Source organism: Primulina huaijiensis, chromosome 8 (assembly GCF_012295235.1).
Source record: "Primulina huaijiensis isolate GDHJ02 chromosome 8, ASM1229523v2, whole genome shotgun sequence".
Taxonomy (NCBI): domain Eukaryota; kingdom Viridiplantae; phylum Streptophyta; class Magnoliopsida; order Lamiales; family Gesneriaceae; genus Primulina; species Primulina huaijiensis.
Window position 1 is genome coordinate 22,522,335 of NC_133313.1, and position 17,863 is coordinate 22,540,197.

The 17,863-nt window shown below is 34.7% G+C and overlaps 2 protein-coding genes across 2 annotated transcripts; both read left to right on the forward strand.

Moving 5' to 3' along the window:
* The first annotated feature begins 5,393 nt into the window (after nt 1–5,393).
* LOC140982288 (uncharacterized) lies at nt 5,394–8,690 on the forward strand. Its single transcript, XM_073448752.1, has 5 exons — nt 5,394–5,788; nt 5,875–6,002; nt 6,128–6,240; nt 8,029–8,214; nt 8,501–8,690. Exons 1-5 carry the CDS (start codon nt 5,451–5,453, stop codon nt 8,528–8,530), a joined length of 795 nt encoding a protein of 264 aa, XP_073304853.1. The 5' UTR covers nt 5,394–5,450; the 3' UTR covers nt 8,531–8,690.
* A 4,544-nt stretch (nt 8,691–13,234) lies between these two features.
* Nucleotides 13,235–17,077, forward strand: LOC140983227 (AP2-like ethylene-responsive transcription factor ANT). Its single transcript, XM_073450181.1, has 9 exons — nt 13,235–13,867; nt 13,976–14,528; nt 14,808–14,890; nt 15,050–15,058; nt 15,162–15,250; nt 15,327–15,400; nt 15,478–15,528; nt 15,689–15,765; nt 16,177–17,077. The coding sequence occupies exons 1-9, from the start codon at nt 13,540–13,542 to the stop codon at nt 16,800–16,802; spliced, it is 1,890 nt and encodes a 629-aa protein (XP_073306282.1). The 5' UTR covers nt 13,235–13,539; the 3' UTR covers nt 16,803–17,077.
* Nucleotides 17,078–17,863: the final 786 nt, after the last annotated feature.

The following is a 17,863-nucleotide window of genomic DNA, read 5'->3' on the forward strand; positions in this document are numbered from 1 at the left end:
TATATATATATATATATATAGTCCCATGGCTATGGCTATGGCTATGGCTATGGCTATGTCATTGTAATTTCTGATTAAATAATGTCTCAGAATCATTAAAATATGCCTGCGGTCCTTTGGCTCGGAATTTTTACTTTAATATTAAAATTTGATATATTTTATTATTGTTCGAGTAACGCATATAAAAAAACAAGATAATTATAATATTTCAAATTCAGTACCGTTTTATACGATTATTAGATCGTAAACTGTAGTCTAGAATTTACTTTTTGCACCATAATATATAATTTTGCAAAGCCGATTGAACTCAACCAACATGATCTCGACTCCCGAGACGTTGTTGCATTCTCTATAGGTTGTTAATTTAATTTGGAGAGAAAAATAAAATATTAAAAAGGACATTAAAAGTTTGTCTATTTCATATGAAATTTCGAACATATTTTATTTAATATATATATATATATATATATATATATTTTTGTGTGTGTGTGTGTGTGTGTGTGTGTAAACGAAGACAGAAATATTATTAATTGACAACTTCAGATGTGGTGTGTACCAAAAGTTAAATAAAATGTGTACGAAATTTGAAATGAAATACACGAACTTTTAATGATATATATAAATTTATATTTGATACAGAATACAATTACATTTAATTTTTTTAAAATTATTTTTTTTAAAAAAAAATAAACAAGTCGTAAAATTAAGGATATAAAAGCAGACTGATTTCAAATGGAGGGAGAAGGTGACAAATTATGTTTTCACGACTTGTATTCATTCGTTCATTTGGTTGAATATATAATATATGGAAGGTTGAAGATGAACCTGGATTAAATCCAAGGCCGGAGTCCATTGGATCGAATTCCAACAAGTTGTCACCCAGTAATTAATTCAATCTAGGTATGAATTAAGGCAACATTCAATGCTAAAATAAAGATTGTATCGATCGAGGTGTTGTCTCTGTAACCTAAACACCCCAAAAAGCTTGATCGTCCAAAAGTAAAGATGCTAATAAATTCATCTCACGAAATGTATTTTTGTAGTTTTTGATAAACAAGACAATAAACATCAAATCCATATTTTTCATATTCATACGGTGTTTCATATGAATTAAGATGGATTTTTCAATAATTTGATACATTTGAAATTCATTTTTACTTTGTGTAAATAAGTAAGATATGAATTTTGTTTCATTGTTAAAATAAAATTATAATCGAAATCAATGTATTCAAGTATCTCTCCAAATATACCCTTAGATATTTAGCTCGTTAATGTATCTTAAGGTTGACTGAGGAGTAACTACAATTAAGGATGCTTCGTCTTATTTTGTTTGTGTTAATGATTAAATGACACTTGTTTCTCCATTAACTTATATATATTTTTTATAGCACCATCACATGTTATTTGATTTAGAAGAACCTGTCGTTTATGTTGTCGGCCCATGATTTATATTAGCCCGTTGGTTAAGCCCATTGGACAAAGTAAAATCTTCTAACCTTTATTGGGCTTTTCTCAGACTTAATCCTTTTAAGCCAAAATCAGACAAGAGTTAAAGTTGTGTTCGACTCCTAACTACATGTAATCACAATAATTTCAGAATTTGATGTCATTTTGGGGAAGAAAGAGGAAATCATAATAGGAACATATCACTAAATAAATCACACAACTCATTAAAAAAACTAGTGGTCTACGAATTATAGGGATTTTGGCATATCATTAAGAAAATCAAGGACCACACTCTTTTCTAACTCAATCAATAGGAGCCATATATTTATTTTCTATCGGTTGTCATAATCCAAGAGAAATTTAGTGTTATTACAAAAGGTTGAACAAATATATATATATATATATATATATAATTTTTGGCTACAGATTTTTCTACTTTTAGATATAGCCAATTAAATACTAATTAATAGGCATTTGCAGAAATAAGTTTAAGCCGTGTTCTTATTTTCAAATCAACGAATGAAATCAAATTCCGAAATAAAAGACTTTGACTGACTGGCTGTCTTTGATGTTTTTAGTATAAGCTTTCATTGGCAGATTGTATTCGGATTCACAATATTTTAACATAAAAAACCACAGCCTTTATTTTAAAATATGAAGTCCACCTTCTTTAATTTGATTGTTACGTGCCTTTGAAGCATGACCAGGAATTGTGTTGGATTAACTTTCTCATACAAACAAAATAATATTGTTTAGAAAAGGTTCTATTACTTCATTTACCTTGTTTAAAACCAATTTTATGAATAATGAATGATAGTTTGTTTTTAAATCTCTAAATTCAAATATGAGTTTGTGTGACAAAAAAAAATTGTTTATGCACTCACTAATTCGCATAAAAAAATGTATGCACTTATTGGGTCTACGGATGAAAAATCAGTATTAAAATGTTGAAATTATGGCACAAATATATGATATTTGAGCATCAACTATTTTATCTGCTACAAAAAGATAAGATTTTAAATATATTATTTATAGCAACACTTGTTTGAGTACTCAAATATCATGTAGTATCATATATGATACCCTGGTAAGAACCCGGGTGATATTAAATGGATTCCCAAATTAGGGTCAATTGGATGGATGGATTCTTCTGAAGCCGGGCCGGTGCAAGCCCGGGCTCTACTCCCCGGGCAACCAGACGCCCGAGCTCTTGTAGAAATCTCCAGGGAGGAATTCTACCTGGGAACCTCGAAAAGCGTGATGCACTTGAGTATATTGATATGGACAATCTTATCTGTCAGAGCAACTTGACTTTGGCGTGTCATATAAGTCATCAGGAGGTATGGATGGCCGACTTGACATATTTAGTAGGTAGGCGCGGGAAACGAGGTACCTACCCCATTTTCTCCTATAAATAGCAGGTATCCTTCTCATTTACTGATTCTGAAATCTTTGAACTCTTAAGCATTATACATATTTTCTCCCAAATATTGCTTGTGTTCATCTTCAACCTGCTGACTTAAGCATCGGAGTGGCCACGTCGGACACCCCTCCGGCGCCCATTCACGAGTTTCTTTCATTGTTTGCAGGTGCTATTGAAGCCATTATCTTCACTCAAATTCCCTAAAAACTATAAATTATTGATTTGACCCGTTAGAGCTCCTTACCCGGCTCATCCATTTCAACGAAGTCACATCATTGGCGCCGTCTGTGGGAATTTGAGCTCAAGACGTAGATATGGTTTTCATTAAAAAATAAGTCCGACCAGCTCGGCACTCAGATTTTATCTAGGAATTTTCATATCGGCTCGAAGCTTAGCAGCTATTCCGGATTGGCGTGTAAAAGTATTTGCTATGCGCTCAGTAGCATACAACTATATTAGACACCTAATTTAGCTCAATTAGAGAAGTTTCACTCTACCGAAAATGAATTCTAATTCAGTATTTCCAGGTTAGTGATTTGGTTTTTAATAAAACTAATATAGCAGAAGAAGCAGAAAAGTTAAGAGCCCGGACAGACATGCCAGAACCCGGGCATACCATGCCAGATCCCAGGCAGATCATGCCAGAGCCCATGCAGACTTCGAGATCCCGGGCAGACATGCTAGACCACCCCGACACATTCTTGAAAGTCCGGGAGGCATGAGGCCCCAGCATCCTTATTTAAATACCGGGAGGCATGAGACCCAGGCACCCTTATCTTAAGCCCAGGGCACAAACACCCTGGCTCGGGGAACCACACCTCGACCAACAAAAAGCCCAGGGCACTACACCCTGGCTCGGGGAACCACACCTCGACCATTCATAAGTCCCGGGACATGTTTCCCGGCCCGAGGCTCCGCACCTTGGATCTAAAAGCCCAGGGCACTACACCGTGGCTCGGGAAACCACACCTCGACCATTCACAAGTCCCGGGACATGTTCCCCGGCCCAAGGCTCCGCACCTTGGTTCTAAAAGTCCAGGGATCCGTATCCTGGTTCGTGGCTCCGTACCTCGACCATTCATGAAGGCCAGGGCTCCGCACCCTGGTTATCCATTAAGTCCAGGGACCCGTATCTTGGCCCGGGGCTCTGCACCTCGATCATTTCGAGCCCGGGAGACACGAGGCCCCGACATCTTATCTCAAGTCCATGAGACGCGAGACTCCGGCTCCTCATCCCATCTTTGGGAGACATGAAGCCCCCGATGCTTTTATATAACAAGATTGATCATCTCTTTGGGAATCCAAGCATGACTAATCGGGACAGCGAGTATGACTCTAGCCCGACTATTTAGGGATGAGTGGTGATACCCTGGTAAGAACCCGGGTCATTGATGACCCGGGATATTAAATGGATTCCCAAATTAGGGTCAATTGGCAGGATGGATTCTTCTGAAGCCGGGCCGGTGCAAGCCCGGGCTCTACTCCCCGGGCAACCAGACGCCCGAGCTCTTGTATAAATCTCCAGGGAGGAATTCTACCTGGGAACCTCGAAAAGCGTGATGCACTTGAGTATATTGATATGGACAATCTTATCTGTCAGAGCAACTTGACTTTGGCGTGTCATATAAGTCATCAGGAGGTATGGACGGCCGACTTGACATATTTAGTAGGTAGGCGCGGGAAACGAGGTACCTACCCCATTTTCTCCTATAAATAGCAGGTATCCTTCTCATTTACTGATTCTGAAATCTTTGAACTCTTAAGCATTATACATATTTGCTCCCAAAGATTGCTTGTGTTCATCTTCAACCTGCTGACTTAAGCATCGGAGTGGCCACGCCGGACACCCCTCCGGCGCCCATTCACGAGTTCCTTTCATTGTTTGCAGGTGCTATTGAACCCCTTATCTTCACTCAAATTCTCTAAAAACTATAAATTATTGATTTGACCCGTTGGAGCTCCTTACCCGGCTCATCCATTTCAACGAAGTCACATCAATATATGAAACAATTAATACTCAAATACCATATATTATTGTTACATTTTAATGTTTTCTACAAATTTTCATACGATAAAAGACGTGTTATTAATATCAAAACTTGTTTTACGTATTTGAGTACACAAAAATCAGAATATTTATATTATATATAAAATAATTGATACTCAAATATCATTTATTAATACAATATTTTCCATAATTTATATCGATTTTCATATGAAAAAAACACGTGGACTCTGGGAGTGTATGCATGTTTTTTCGTGGATCGGTTTACAGTTAGTGCAAACACATATTTTTTCGTATTGAAGCTAATTTGGATTTGATGATTATAATGACATTTCACATTTATTACGATTGTAATATTGATCGAATTATTATAAACCAAATAATGTCAAAATTCCTAACTTCTTTAACTCGCGAATATATGTAATTATGTACTGTATTACGAAGAAAATATTTTCAAATATCCATATAATATATATATATATATATATATATATATATTAATTTATATTTAAAGCTTTGGAAAATTCAAATCTGGATATTGCTCTCCACATTTTGTTTTCTACAACTTAGAATCCAATGGTGCCTCTGCTTAGCCAGGCAGCCGGTGGCGGAGGTTGGGAGTTGCTTTCCTCCACACACCAATCATCCCTTAAATTCGCTAACCCAATCCCGCCTCTCTTCTCCAAACACCGCCGCAATTTATCTGTTTCCCGCAGCCTCAAGCCCCTTACCCTCGCTAATGCCGCCGAGTCTTCTAGCGGCAGTGCCGCCTCTAAACCGGCTTCCTCTGCCACCATTCCTGTAAACGACGAAGGCCCTTGCTCTATCTCTTTCGTGGGCCAGGAAAATGCCCCACTTGAAGGTGTAATTCAGTTCGAGAAGCCAAATTCTTCTTCTCTTCTTGCTATATGGGGGTACGTGGATGTTGATGTTTTTTATTTTCTCGCTTAGCATCCGTTTTTTTGCTTCTTTTGATGAAATTGTATTGGGAAATTTCTAGTCTTGTGACTCTTTTAGCCGGGGGTGATGTCGCGGCGCTGCTTTTCTTCTCCGCAATCGGGAGATTTAGTCATGGATTCTCCGTTTTCGATTTCGAGACCTTCAAAACCGCGGATCCTTTCATTGCCGGTTAGTTAATCTCATCAGCTATGGCAGTATTATGTCGGATGTTTGCTTGGAGGAAGCTATATATGCACATGCAATTAGAGAAACGAGTTTTAGAAAAATTTGGCCTTTCTTTTTTATGATGATAGGGTGGTTTTTGAGTGCTTATTTTCTTGGCGGATACGCCGAGGATGGCCGAGGAATGAATGGTTTGTTTAAGGCTGTTTTTGCAGCTGCCAAGTCATGGGCTGTTGGCGTACCGGTATGTATGCTTGTGCATTTCATGTGGTTTCCAATTTTGTTTCTTCCTCTGCACGGAATAAGCAAATCAATTTGATTTCTTGCTTGCAATTATAAGATTTGTGACGATTCTGTTTCCTACTTTTTCGCTTTTTTGGATTTGGAAGTTCTGGTATGATGGTTTGTGGGAAGATAATGTATGTGATCAAGCCTTGACCGGAGTACGTTGTTCTGATTAGAAGTTTAGATGGCCCTTCATATTATTTACAAGTGATCACACTGTGTATAACTAATTATGGGTGCTTAACATGTTAAGGTAAAAGATTATGTTTTAATTTATTATATAATAATTGGACTAATTTTTTGTTTAAATTTGTACCCGCAGGTTGTTTGAATTCAGTGCAATGGAGAAAAAAACTGTGTTAGAGAAAATAAAAACCGTTTTTCGGTTAAAATGTTGGAAAGATACTAAAATTGTGAATGCACAAGAAAGATGATATACAGAATCTTTGTGAGTCATTCTTTTAATTTGAGGCTGAGGGTGTTTTTGGAAATGAATTTGGTATCATCACTTCTCATGCTCGACATATGGAGAAAGATGGCACGTAGTATTTTAGCAGACAGTATAAAGCATGCAAAATGTTGGCAGTTTTCTGTATTAGGTCGACAGAAAAAGCTTGTGAACTGGGGTAGAACATTGAGTTCTTGTGAGTTCATGTTATTTTTTGGGGATGTCAATGTTTATTGTATATAATTTAAATGAAGAATCGAGATCGTAGTACAATGGAAAATTTCAATGCTTCTATAATCACAATGGTCATCGAAACATTCATTAGGATATGTTAAGGTTCAGTCTCTTTACCCTTTTTCTTCGAGGGTCAACTGTACTTCATAAATAACTGTAGTCTGCTAACTTGGGGAACTTAATGAATTCTTGATGCTATTGAGTTAGACCGGTGTAAATATATTTTGGGTGAATCTTATTCAACAGTTAGATGTATGCGAAGATCATGTCATGCATGGGAATGCCTTTTTATTGTCTCGTTTCCAAGTTTTTTGTCAACAGTTTAGACTGTGGTGATATCGAGACTAAGTTTATTAGGAGTAGATCCTGGTTGAATGACCGGAATGCAACAGGCAAACCATTGGCAAAATGAGTTTCTTTTACCCCGATTTAAGTCTTGCAAGGGCTTTAGCTAAGTGAACTTCTGTAATTTTGACCATGTCAATAAGCATGATGTACTAATTTAATCTCCTTATCATAATATCGATGAAAACAATTATTTAGGGTAGTTTGCTCTCATTTTAGGGGTAGCAATAAATTCTGGAAAGTAGTAGAGTTTATTTGCACAGCAGTCAAATGAATGGGTTCTTTTGGTTATATTTATTCACTCCAAAAATCAGGTACAGCAATTTGTTCGGATCAAAACTGATTCTAATTCTCAAGTCACTCTTATTCAAACCAAGCACCAAGCACATAACGGACTATTCCATTAAACCTTTTGAATTCATTATTCTTTTTGTATTCCGAGTCTTGTTTATTTTTCGATTGAACGGTATGGAAGATTCTAATTAAGCAATGGAATTGTCCTTTTGAATATTATTATTCTGGATAGTTTCTTGTTTTTTTTATGTTTACTTCATAGCAGTTCCGAAGTGTTGTACTGGTTATTCGTCATTTTGACACAAAACTTATTATTGAATATTTGGAGGACAATTTAGCAACTGTGTCCCTTCACCTACTCTTGTGCGCGTAGCAGTATTCATAAAATTATATTTGCGTTTAACTGGATCTCCTCATTCACTGCAGCTGGGATTAATCATTCGGGCAGCCGCTATAGGCCACACACCACCAACCAATTTCATTTTAGTCACCATGGGCAGCACTGCTGTATTACTGATTGGATGGCGAACACTGTTATTTAGCATTTTCCCTGCTAACAATGGCAAGAAAGATGATGCATACAAGCGTGGCAATGCTTTTGAATTGTTTGAGGTACATGAGCCATTTGACCTCATAAGAAGCTGCACAAGTCACTGCATGAGATGTTCTTTGCTCTTCAGTTTTTAAATGCTTGTTAAGTGTGTGTGATATAAGGAATTTTGGTTTATATATTGGAGCTAGAATTAAACTTTGACAATAATGAACTTTAAAAGTTTACTCCATGGATGCAAATTTTGTGGAGTCGATTTCACAGGCATTTGAGACCATTTATATATGTATGACCTTAAGATCATGTAACTGCGGGTTCCTGATGGAGACTATGTTTGATATTTTGCAGCTTCTTACGTCGTTGGTGAGAAGATGGTGACAATTGCGGCGATTTTGTTGAGGACCTTTGTTTTTCTTTGAAGGTGATGGATGGTATACATGTAAAACCTTGTGTTGATGGTAGAAAGTATATGTCATCTCCTCGGTTATTATTATTGTGGAATCATATACGTGGAAATGGGAAAGATGGCTTTTGTTAAGCTATTACCCACTTAGTAGTAAAGGCGGAGTCGATATAGTTTTTATTTCTGGCAAAAAAATATGATAATAATCCTTCTCTATGATCCCCCATCAAATTCGAAAACATATTTGCAATTCCTACAATTACTTAGCCTTAACCTGAATATCGTGAATTTATGATCCTAGAATTTTTTGGAAATGAAATGGCCGATTTTGAAACAATGGTTATCTATCAAGCTACATACCAAATTACAAATGAATTTTGTTACAAAAATTACTTTACGTCTTTCGATGTCACAAGAAAACCATTGTTGTACATGCACGACGACACTTATCAGCATATAGCTATCCAAAATGAATTAACTGAGATAGATACAAATGAACCGTTTGATTTACTCCGTCTGTATCTATATATATGAACTAACGATAATAATAATAATATCATTGATTGATTTGTAAATTTGACATTTGGTAAAAATGTCAGATAAAATCCAAAGTTTGACTGCTAGCTTACCTTTTTTTGTATTGATTCATCACATCATATAGCTACCTAGCTGGTGTCTGTATTTATTAATGTATACATCACAATATGTATTTCCCCTACTAAGTCAATGCTCTATCTTTGTAAGATAATAAATATGATTGACGTCAATCGTGACATTCTGTACTCTAATATATTTTTAATAATGATTATTTAAACTACCATAAATTACTTCAATTTTTAAATAAAATAAAATTTGTATGGTTCCCTGGAATTTAATCTTTCGGGTGCAGGCAGCATATTCCGACAAGAAGATTATATGATATTTATATGCACCGTAGCCCGAAGAAGAGAGTAAAAATCCAAGGTCGATATATATATATATATATATATAACTTTGAAATATTGATGTGATGGGACCATACCAGAAGAAATATGCCAAAATTAATAGTTAAAAGCTTTAAAGATGGAAAAGTACTGTTTGGTTTTCTTTACCAAATGTTAGCTATCTTCACTTTTCCAGGTAAGCCATGACATGTTAGCTCCATAAATCTCCAAACACACCATTGTAAGCAAAAAAATCTCGTAGTCTCTCATCCATTTTTAGCCAAAGGAAATTAGACTGGGGAAGAAATTAATGAATTAATTTTCGGGGTATTGCATCAGCACACATTTCAATTTTGAAAATATAACAGGCAGCCGCTGCTGCTGCAGACTTAAATAAACAACAGCACTGCTCCACCTAACTTTATCGAATTTATTTTTACAAGCCATGTCCACCTAAAATTGTTTGTTTTGAGTATTATATAGAGACAATTCAATTTCTTTGTTTTAAAGGAATTTTTTTCATTAAAGTTGTCACATTCCAACTGTCAGAATATTTAACAAAGTATTTCGATTTCTTTTTAATATAAATTCAAGGATGACATTAGTCATTTTATGTTTTCATTAAAATCACATTATCATTTTATCTCTCTGATAATGAAGACATTATATAACTTAGAGTAACTAAATTTAGGATCTATGTTTTTTATAAATACAAAATATAACTCTCCTCAAATTACGAAAATATGATATTTTTATTCATGAAAACCTTTTTTTAAAATAAATTTGTGTATCCTATATAACTACCACATCCTAATAATTTTTTTTGTCTTTGTTTATATTTGAAACTCTCGATTTTAATAGAATTTCTATATTTTCACAACAACAAAAAGTTTAATAGGAACGCACTTATCAAGAAAAAAAAACACACACACATATATAGGAATGGATAAAACGACAGAGTAATCTGATATTAATCCCATTTTTAGAGTTGTGATGAGAAATTATGATATCTTAGGTTGTTACTCAATTTGTGAGCAATTCAACTTATCTGATCTCTGTGAGAGAGAGAGAGAGAGAGAGAGGAATCTAAGATGATTGCGACCATACGATATGGCTTAGATTGTGACATTTCATTCTTTGGTTGAGAGAGGGAATATTAATATGAAAAAAAAAATAGGGAAATGTATTAATATAATATATATACGTTCTTCATACGTACATATACCAAATACAATAATAAATCTGGCAGACGAGAAAATGATCCCCTGATATTTACTAATCAATGTAATTTTATTTTTTTAAAAAAAAGAAATTAGAATCTTTTAAATCTCTTCTTATTCTTTATGTTGAACTTGGATACGAGGTATTTATTTAATTTGTGGAGGGATTTGAAAAGAAGATTGGAAATGGAGCGCATGTTGTATGGATTTCAAATACATCAGAATCATTGTATCATTTACATAAGTTAAGAGAGTGGTAAATTTGTCCAAACAATCATCTACCTTATTTTATGGTATATGGTAGATTTTGATGTAAGAATGGATATTCCGCTTGTTTCTTTCATTAATTTTCTTTTCTATGTAAAAATAAATAAAATGACAGTAAATTAAGAACTGGGATCCAATGTTCCAGGCTAAACGGTGGGGCGGTTCATTACAAAATAGAAACAAGGCAGGGTCTCCATCCCTGTCCTTTTCACTTTCATGTACAAACACTAGAAAATTTAAAGACCAGCAGCTCCCCATGTAATATTCAACTTAATTATTCTGCGATTTCTTAAATAATACTGAAATTAAATTTTCATTATTAGTCTCAGATTAATTTCCTGGAGAAAAACCAAGATATTTAAAGGAATAATATCTTTTATAGTTAAAATGCAAGTTTAATTAGTAGCTTTAATTTAGATACGGCAGGCATGCAACAATGATTTGCAATTTTACATGCCCCAATAATTTGGTAAGACAGCATTGCATTTCTGTGTTAAAATTGGTGGATTCACTCATCATTGCCACATAATAATATCAATAATAATAATCGAAAAATGGAAAAAAGTGTTGGTACTACTACTCCCATCATCCGCTCTTGCTTTCTTTTCCCTCCCAAAAACTTTATTTCATTAAAGATTCAAACCAAATCATTTACATTTGAAAATCTGTCTCCAAATAATTAAAACTTTCATGCACTTTGCATGCAAATAACCCACACGCACGGATATGTGAATTTATATTTTGAAAGCATAATGAATTATAACCTCAATATGGTGTCCTAATTACAAATCAATCATCATAATTACAACTCTAGCTTGACGAACATTAATGTATTCAAAGAATCTCTAAAGTCCATCTCTAATTATCACGAACATATCTATATATATTCATGCATGAGAGTACGTACTGAACAATTAATAATTTGCAAAAGGATTTAATTTCCTTAATTAAAATCCATTAATATAATTAACTTACATGAAGAAAAAGGATTATATGTTATTATTTCTAAAGGCATTATGATTTTATTGGGGGCCTTTGATAATCACTTAGAGAATAAAAACAGACCCACCTCTACTTTCTGTCTCTAAGCAGGTGTTGACTAATACACCACTCTTTCTAAAAAAAGGGAATTTAATTACTAATTATTCTGAGATTCTAAATTTATATTAGAAGCAAATCTGCTTAAATATGACAGTTTATTATTATTAGATTTTAATATTAATATATAACATCCATTTGTCTCTATAAATTTGTATAACATATATAAGCTAGAGGTATATCTATTTTTTAGATTTTTCTATGTAATTCAACTTATTAATTTGTAGCGTGGAAAGTTCGTAAGTAGCCTCGTACAAACGACAATATGTTTAAATAAACTATATATATATATATATATATATTTGTACGTAAGTACTAAAGGAGTGTGTATGTATTATATATGATACAGAAAAGAAAAGGCTGTAGAGCATGAAGTGACTGAATGGGCAGGCAGATCTACAGATCCTGTCCGTCAAATCTAGCCACTGTAATTAATTTTATAAAAAGTAAAAATGTCCTTTTATTTTACCATTTCTGTACATCCTTTCATCCCATTGGCCCTTTAAACCACTAGATTCACCATAACAATTACACATTGACAAAATGACATTAGGAGATTTTTTTCATTGAAAATTCTTTTTGCATATTAATTTTGTTTTTGAAAATAAAAATTATTGCATATTCTATTATTATTGTATACATAATAAACTTATAAATGCTTTATTTATCCGAATTACTAAAGGTCATTGTTAAAAAACAAAAAAACTAAAGGTCTTACAGTACATCTCAAATTTTAAATTTTATTTGTTTAGCCATCAAAATTAAGGATGGGATAAAATAATAGAAGAAAAAACATACCGAAGAATAATTTAAGATAAAAATAAATATCGGCATAATTTTGAACATTTTAAAAATGTTTTTAATAAATATTTTCTTATGTTTATGATTTTTAATTAAAATAAGTATTTTAAGAAAGATATTAGCTCATCATTAATAATTAATAATTGAGAAAAGAAAAAGGAAATTCAACAACAAACAGAAACTGAAAGGACAGAAATGAAAGATTCAGTAACATATATAAAACTGGACTAAAAGATCCAATGTTGGATTAAGATACTTACCAAATGTTTTAAATCCCGTCGTGGGTTTTAAGGAAGTTTAAGATTTTATTTTAAGTAAGTTTAAGATTTTAATAACAAAATTTTTTTTATTTTAAAAAAAAAGTAGCGAGAGTGTTAATTAATTCTTCGTTAGAAGATACCACATTGCTTTTGGAGTATGCATATATAAATATGTACACAGATCCCCATGGATTGCAGAGAGGAATGCTACCCATTTCCCAGCATATGTTGCTTGCTCAACTTCATTCCTTTTGTTTAGTTTAAAGGGACCGGTTTCTTATATTCGTGGATTGGAAAATAAAAAATAAAAAATTTCTTGCTAAATCTTTTGGGCTTCTCTCTTGTTTTCTCTTCGTCTCCATGTTTTTTTGGTTTAACCAGAAGATTATTGAAATGATTGCTCTATGTTCACCCAATGATTGACTCCTTGTCTTCAAGAACTGGAAAAAAAAATTGCGTGCGTGTAAAGTCGAAGATGAAGCCCTTAAACAACGACAGCAATGGCAGCAATAATAACTGGTTGGGATTTTCTCTGTCACCACACATGAGAATGGAGGCTAACAATACCTCTAATGAGGTTGCAGCAGCAAGCTTCTGTCTTTCTTCTTCTCACCTCAACAATTCTGCACTGTGTTATGGTGTAGCTGAAAATGGTATCTTTCACTCCCCCCTGTCAGTAATGCCACTCAAATCTGATGGCTCACTTTGCATTATGGAAGCTCTTTCTAGATCACAATCTGGAGGTTAGTTTCTAGATTTTACGTCTAGTTTGAGATTTAGTTTTCAGCTTAAATGGCTACTTTGTAGTGAATCAATAAGTTTTCTCTCTTCTTTTGTGTTGTCTGGTGTAGCTATGGTGCCTAATTCTTCCCCAAAACTTGAAAACTTCTTGGGAGGCGCAACGATGGCTAATCATCAATATGGCTCCACCGCTTCTCCTCAAAGGGATGCTATGGTTTTAAGCCTAGACAGCGCATTTTACAATCAAGAATCTTATAGACAGCAAAATCACTTCTATTCTGTCCTTAACTGCAATCCCATGTACCAAACAACCGAGGAACAGCCCAATATGTCCGAGGATGAAATCCCATGTTTGAAAACATGGATGGATCACAATCAAGTGCTTGAGAATCAGGTCAGTAACAGCAATAATAATGATATGGTTAATGATAGAGTTGTGATGGGATGCGGAGATTTACAATCCTTAACTCTATCCATGAGTCCTGGTTCTCAGTCAAGCTGTGTTACTGCTTCAAGGCACATTTCACCCGCTGAAACTAACGAGGGTGTAACCATGGAAACTAAGAAGAGAGGGCTTGAGAAAATACCTCAGAAGCAAACAGTTCACAGGAAATCTATTGACACATTTGGACAAAGAACTTCACAGTACCGAGGAGTGACAAGGTGAGTGTGTTTCTTTCTTTGACCTTGCGGTATCATGATTACAGTATTAGTAGTTGCTGCCTTTTTTTAATGTGAAAAGTTTTAAGATATGGTAGTATTTCTTGCATTTCTGCAACTTCTATGTTCATTTTTTTGTTTCTTCCTCCCCTCCCCTCCCTCCATCCCCCACCGCCTCTATTTTCAAGATCTTGTTTGATTTCTATCGATTTTTGGGTATTATTAAGTGTAGTCTCTACTTGATTTGCAATTTTTTTTGCCATCATATGATTATGCCCAAAGGCATAGGTGGACAGGCCGATATGAAGCTCACTTGTGGGATAACACTTGTAAGAAAGAGGGGCAAACGAGAAAAGGAAGGCAAGGTACTTACCAAGACAAGAAACCAATGGACTTTTCCGCTGATTTTATGAAACCGATGAATTTAGACTTCTACATTTGCTTCATTTTCAAGTTCTAACCCCTTTTATGTTGGTCTCTTTTTGTTCTGCCTATGCTGTTTCCATCAAATTGCGTAATCTCAGTTTATCTCGGTAAGAATATCTTCTTATTGCAAGATAAAAATCATTGGCTTAATGTGAGGATTCTGTATAGATATATTGAATTCATAATTTGCTATTGATAATGAATATTTAGGAGGATATGATATGGAAGAGAAAGCTGCAAGAGCTTATGATCTTGCTGCTCTTAAGTATTGGGGTGCTTCAACCCACATCAACTTTCCGGTATGTATCGATTTGTACTTCGGTTATATGATACGTACGTCTCCAGAGTTTAGTTATGTTATTGCTGTTGTCACAGTTGGAAAAGTACCATCATGAACTCGAGGAAATGAAAAACATGACTCGGCAGGAGTACGTCGCTCACTTGAGAAGGTGAATTCTTTGATGACTTTGTAAGGCTCGCTCCTCGTGTTTGGTCGCTATAAAATTATCTCTTATATCATTTTCAGGAGAAGTAGTGGATTTTCAAGAGGTGCTTCTATGTACAGAGGCGTCACAAGGTTGATTCCGATTCTATTTTCACATATATTATATTACTCAATGACTATCTGTGCATATTGAAAGCCTCGATGTAAAGCAAAGTAAAAATATTGCGTTTTATTTATCATCTTTATATTTTTGAAGATTATGTTGATGAAGTTAAGGTTTGTTTACCGACAGGCATCATCAGCATGGCAGATGGCAAGCGAGGATTGGTCGAGTAGCCGGAAACAAGGACCTCTATCTTGGAACTTTCAGTAAGTTATGATGAATGAAGTTTTTTGTGTTTGATATTCACATTTTCTGGCAGTTAAATTTTTTTATTTTGGCATTATTTTATTCCAGTTAAGAGTCTGTAAGCCGGAAATATGTATGAACATTTTTTGTACTACTAGATTCCGGCATTATTCAGGGCTTATTGGACTCGGTTTTATGTCTTTATTTGCTTTCATGCTTCTCCTTTATCGGTGTATGCTTTTATAAGGCTGACCATACAGCAACTTTGACTCTGAGTGACTGGTTTGAATGGGACTATAACTTTTCTTAAGGCTGTTTGTATGAGACAAAACGGTAAAGATGATAAAATTGTCTGTCTTTATGTGATTTCTTGATTATAATTTGAGTTTTGAGTGAAGAAAAAATTTGAATTTGCTCAATCTGTTATGCAGGTACTCAAGAGGAAGCTGCTGAAGCTTATGACATTGCTGCGATTAAATTCCGGGGCGCAAATGCTGTCACTAACTTTGATATATCTCGGTACGATGTGGAGAAAATTATGGCAAGCAACACATTGCCTACTGGAGAGATAGCAAGGCGAAACAAGGACAGGGAGCCTAATGTAGAGGTGCCGGCCATTGAGTACAACCCAGTCGTTCCCGGGAACGCTGAATGTGCCCAAGTCAAAAGTATCGGAAACGTCCCTGATTGGAAAATCGTGCTGCACAATCAAGAAAATCCAACAACACAACCGAATAATGTGAGAACCATGAACGTTGGGAACTATCAAAATTCTCCTTTCTCGGTCGGTCTGCATGATCTGATAGGCGTTGACACGAGTCAAACGATGGTGGATGAGTCGAGCACTCATGTGATTCAACACTTTTCGAATCCATCTTCTCTGGTTACGAGTCTTAGCAGCTCGAGGGAGGCTAGCCCTGACAAAAAACGAACCCCTATCGTGTTTGCAAGTTTGGGTTCAAGCAATATCAACTCTTGGATCCCTACTGCACAGCTGAGGCATGTGCCACTCACTATGGCTCAGTTGCCTGTTTTTGCGTCTTGGGATGATGCATGAATGTAATGGTCTGGACGATGAGGATGTAATGGCGAAAAAGAAAAGATGAAAATGGAATTTGGTAGCTTTTTGTGTAAGGGAGACAAGGTGGAGCCAGTTATGTGTTTGTGAATTTAAGTGTTTGGAAACTTTTCCAAACTAAAAAAAAAAAAGCTTTTTGCTAATGGGATCAAGATTTTGCGAAATGGAGGGAATGTTTAATATGATTATAAGGGAATTTCATGATTAATTGTTTTGTAAGTGAATCTGCTTTCATTTCTCTTTTTTCTACATGTCTGAAGTACAAAAAAACCAGCTCATGTTCTGGCAATAGTGAAAGAAAAGGCTTAATGGCTATGTTTTGACCAAAATATCAAGATTTCACATGTTCGTCAATTTACGTTACAAAATCATTTCCATAATCACTTTTTATCACAGGAGTGGACCTATATATGAATGCTGTTGGATAAATTTCATGTGTATTATTGACAAAATATAATAAAATCAAAAACATTATCTCTTTCTTTTAAAAAAATATATCCTACTTGGCTTTACCAAAAGGCAAGAGACATTCCCTCCCATAATTCAAAAAGGAGTGGGAAGGAGATTCTTTGATTAGGGGATTTTAGTCGGCACGCTTTTGAATTTACAGTGGATATTATTATGTTAAGATATTGATTCCACTTGCTGCTATGTTGGACTTTGAAAGCAAAATTATGTCCTCATATGCCACTTTATCATCTTATTATCTCAAATATATCACATTTATTGCCACGCTAATTAATTGAAAGGACTATCATATTTTTATTTTTAAAAAATAAACAAAAATATTGAATATATTTTCAACCTTCTGTTCAAAATAGGATGAAAATAAACGAGCCAAAGAAACTTGTGTTTTTTTTATTATTAATTACAACTTTGGTTTCTATTTTTCTTTTATATGGAGAGAAAGAAGGTGTCGACAAACTTGTGTTGGTGTGCATATATTTCAATCTGCATTATGAGGCGACAAGGAGGAAATAATGCCACAAAATATGGTAAAATGGCGCCACATAAAGTTAATATTAGGTTCGTGCTTTCTT

Excerpts from the sequence above, each read along its gene's own strand:
- LOC140983227 (XM_073450181.1), top strand. The coding sequence starts at position 13,540 with ATGATTGACTCCTTGTCTTCAAGAACTGGAAAAAAAAATTGCGTGCGT. Across the intron at positions 15,251-15,326 it reads CAACCCACATCAACTTTCCG|TTGGAAAAGTACCATCATGA; the intron begins GTATGTATCGAT and ends CTGTTGTCACAG. Across the intron at positions 15,529-15,688 it reads ATGTACAGAGGCGTCACAAG|GCATCATCAGCATGGCAGAT; the intron begins GTTGATTCCGAT and ends GTTTACCGACAG.
- LOC140982288 (XM_073448752.1), top strand. The coding sequence starts at position 5,451 with ATGGTGCCTCTGCTTAGCCAGGCAGCCGGTGGCGGAGGTTGGGAGTTG. Across the intron at positions 6,241-8,028 it reads CATGGGCTGTTGGCGTACCG|CTGGGATTAATCATTCGGGC; the intron begins GTATGTATGCTT and ends CATTCACTGCAG. Across the intron at positions 8,215-8,500 it reads ATGCTTTTGAATTGTTTGAG|CTTCTTACGTCGTTGGTGAG; the intron begins GTACATGAGCCA and ends GATATTTTGCAG.